This window comes from Juglans regia, chromosome 16 (assembly GCF_001411555.2).
Source record: "Juglans regia cultivar Chandler chromosome 16, Walnut 2.0, whole genome shotgun sequence".
Classification (NCBI taxonomy): domain Eukaryota; kingdom Viridiplantae; phylum Streptophyta; class Magnoliopsida; order Fagales; family Juglandaceae; genus Juglans; species Juglans regia.
Genome location: NC_049916.1, coordinates 16,028,967 through 16,032,421, shown reverse-complemented (window position 1 = coordinate 16,032,421; position 3,455 = coordinate 16,028,967). Strand labels below are relative to the sequence as shown.

General features: G+C 39.8%; 1 protein-coding gene across 1 annotated transcript; it reads right to left on the bottom strand.

The window, feature by feature from the left end:
• Positions 1-1,332: 1,332 nt before the first annotated feature.
• Positions 1,333-2,031, bottom strand: LOC108981780 (uncharacterized mitochondrial protein AtMg00810-like). The gene is made up of 3 exons (XM_018953030.1): positions 1,882-2,031; positions 1,614-1,748; positions 1,333-1,524 (listed from the first exon to the last, which is right to left on the bottom strand). Exons 1-3 carry the CDS (start codon positions 2,029-2,031, stop codon positions 1,333-1,335), a joined length of 477 nt encoding a protein of 158 aa, XP_018808575.1.
• Positions 2,032-3,455: the final 1,424 nt, after the last annotated feature.

The window sequence follows — 3,455 nt, the reverse complement described above, 5'->3', positions numbered from 1 at the left end:
CAAATAATTAAACTCATATTTCTAGCACCATAGTGAGTGATAACACTGACTATGTTGACAGACTAAAACCTGTGCGATTGGTCGATTCGTAAAAACTTATGGGGTTTTCACGAGATTCCTAAAGTCAATAGAAATTCTACCAATGAATTTCTAGCGGGCTGTTACATATGCCCTTTGGTTCCCCAAAGACCACCTCAAACTAATTTAGGAGTAATTGGATAGAAGCAGGTAATTCTGGTTTGGAAAGGTCCTCCTTGACTTCTACTACTTTTAGCAACAACCCTTTCTTTTCTAATTTGTTGTTCTGGTTTAAGCTCCACTTCTCAATTAACTTAGCTGGCAAAATCCCTTGCAATTCCACTAAGTGACTGTTGTAATGAAACTGCATTGATAGGTCCTTAACATTCCATAGGATTGCCCCAAGTCATGAAGCCATTGTACTCCCAAAACCATGTCACATCCTTCTAGCACTAGTACAAAAGCAACTTTCACAAACAAATGGACTTGCACTTTTACTCTTAAGGCAGCACATCACCCCTCACTTGTCACCTGCTCACCATTAGCAACCTTCATAGTTATTTTTTCCCTAGCATTAACTAGTATTTCACTTCTTTTTTCCACTAAGGGTCTATAAAATTATGAGTGCTCCTTGAGTCTATTAAGATTACTACCCCTTGGTTCCCAATTCTTCCCTTAACCCTCATCATTTTGGGATTTAGATCCCCATTAGTGCATGCAAAGAAATTTCTGGTTGCTTTAAATTTGTGACAAAATCCAGCACCTCAACTCCTTCAATAACTTCCTCTACCTTCACTGTCTCTCACGGTTCTTTTTCCACTTCTTCTATATGGAACAACTTAGTTTGTTGGCACTTCCAACCTCCTAACGGTGAGGATTTCCTTTGTGAGGATTTCCTTTCATTATATAGGCACAAGTGCGCGTGATACAAGGGTAGAAACAAGCCAGATTTACAGCAATCAAATCTGTTTACAAAAGGGAACTAGGATTATTTACATAATCTGTCTAAATAAGGAACATGATCTGTCTAAGTAAGGAAGTATATATATACCGATTAAGAAAGCTAAATAAGGAAGGTCTTGTTGTCCATTAGGAAAGCTAAATAGGAAGGTCTTGCTATCATCCCCCTCAAATTGATGTTGGTCGGTCAAGAAGCATCAATTTGCCCACAATAAACTGCTAATGTTGTCGTCTCATGGACTTTGTAAACACATCAGCGATCTGGAGGTCAGTAGATACATGAGGAAGAGAAATGATACGAGTGTCCAAGATTTCCCGAATGGAATGACAGTCCACCACGATGTGTTTTGTACGTTAATGAAAAACAGGATTTGTGGCAATCTGAATGACACTAATGTTGTCAGTATGGAGAGGAGTAGGATCGGACAGAACACAACCAAGCATAACAAGAAGACCATGAAGCCATAGAATCTCAGAACAAGCAGCAAACATTGCATGGTATTCGGATTGGGTGGAAGATTTGGAAACACGATCCTGTTTCTTACTCTTCCAAGATATCAAAGAGTCACCAAGAAACATGTACCAGCCCATAACAAATTGTCGTGTATCAGGACATCCTGCCCAATCAGCATCACTGTAAGCCACAAGGCGAAGATAACTCTCTCAGTAGGGAAGAATAGGCCATGGCTAGGAGATCCTCGAAGATATCGAATAATACGATGAACAACAGCTAAATGTAGATGATGTGGAGCCTGCATGAACTGGCTAACCTGCTGGATAGCAAATGAAATATTAGGCTGAGTAATAATCAACTAGTTCAGGCTACCCACTAACTGTCGATACATAGTAGGGTCGGAAAGGAGATCACCCTTTTATGCTGATTCAAATCCTGAGTGTATTTACTTCCAGAGGAGTATCCACAGAAGAAGTATCTTGAAGGCCAACCAAAGCAATCAAATCCTGAGTGTATTTATGCTGATTCAAAAAAATTCCGAATGGATCAGTTTGAACTTCCAACCCCAAGAAGTATGTAAGAGAACCAAGATCCTTCATATGAAATGAAGCTTAAAGATGCTGCTGCAGTTGGGTGATCAAGGTGGAATATGTCCCAGTAATAACAATGTCATCAACATAAACCAGAAGAAGAACAATGCCAGTAGATGTCTCGTAGAGAAATAAAGATGAGTCATATTGAATCTGCTTAAAAGAAAACCGAAGCAAGGTGGATCGAAATTTATCAAACCATGATCGGGGAGCTTGTTTCAGCCAATATAATGAGCATCTCAACTTACAGACATCCAAGGAAGAAGAGGATGACAAACCAGGTAGAATGGTCATGTATATCTCTTCTTTGAGATCACCATGAAGAAAGACATTTTTTACATCCATTTGATGAAGAGGCCAACCTTGGGATGCAACAACAGAAAGGACAGTTCGCACCATAGTCATCCTGGCAACCATGCAAAAGTCTCCTCATACTCCTCCCTATACTCTTGCCTAATTCCAAGTGCAACCAACCGTGCCTTATTCCGATCCAGAGTCCCGTCAAAATGCTGCTTGATAGAATAAACTCATTTGCGACCAATGGCTTTAACCTTAGCAAGAAAAGGGACAACATCCCATGTATGATTATCCTGAAGAGCCCGAAGCTATTTGGCCATTGTCTCATGCCAACAATCATGTTTAGCCACCTTGGAATAGCTTGACGGAATGGGAATGGAAGACAAAGTAACATGAAGAGGGGTATGAGAGAAACCATACCGATCGGGTGGATGAGACACTATGGTCCAACGTCAAGGAACTGTGGGTTGTCCAGATCACCCGTAGAAGATACAGTCTAAGCAGGCTCAGATGGCAGATCAGGCTCAAGAAGGGGCAAAGTGGGTCGTCGTCGTTCATATACAAGTCCAGGTTTGAATCGGTTAGGAAAAGGAGTCAAGTAATCAAAATGCTGCAAAACATGCATCTTAGGCAAAGACTCAATATGAGAAGAAAAGAACGACTAATTTTCAAATAAGACAACATGACGAGAAATGTGAAATCTATTAGTGCATGGATCATAGCAAACATAGCTTTTGTGTGAAACACTATAACCCATAAAAGCACACTTAATCGATTAAGCAGATAAGTTATGACGTTCATGGGATGGCAAATGAACAAAGCAAACACAACCTAAAGTATGTATATCAAGATAACGAGGATGCTGATGATAAAGAAGAAAGTAAGGAGTTTCAAATTTCAAGACATTGGATGGCAATCTATTAATTAAATAAACTGCTGTAGATAATGCTTCGACCCAAAATTTAGGTGGAATAGATGAGTGGAGCAATAAAGTACGAACAACATCCAACAAATGTCTATTTTTACGTTCAGCAACACCATTTTGCTAAGGTGTATAAAGATAAGACATCTGAGAAACAATGCCTTTTGTTGGAGAAAATCATGAAACTCACGAGACATATATTCAGCACGGGAAC

Bases quoted from the DNA above. Each gene is read 5' to 3' on its own strand.
- LOC108981780 (XM_018953030.1), bottom strand. From the start codon at position 2,031: ATGAAGGATCTTGGTTCTCTTACATACTTCTTGGGGTTGGAAGTTCAA. The intron at 1,749-1,881 runs GTAAATACACTC...GCTATCCAGCAG, and splicing joins CTGTGGATACTCCTCTGGAA to GTTAGCCAGTTCATGCAGGC. The intron at 1,525-1,613 runs GTGATGCTGATT...ATATCTTGGAAG, and splicing joins TCTTCGCCTTGTGGCTTACA to AGTAAGAAACAGGATCGTGT.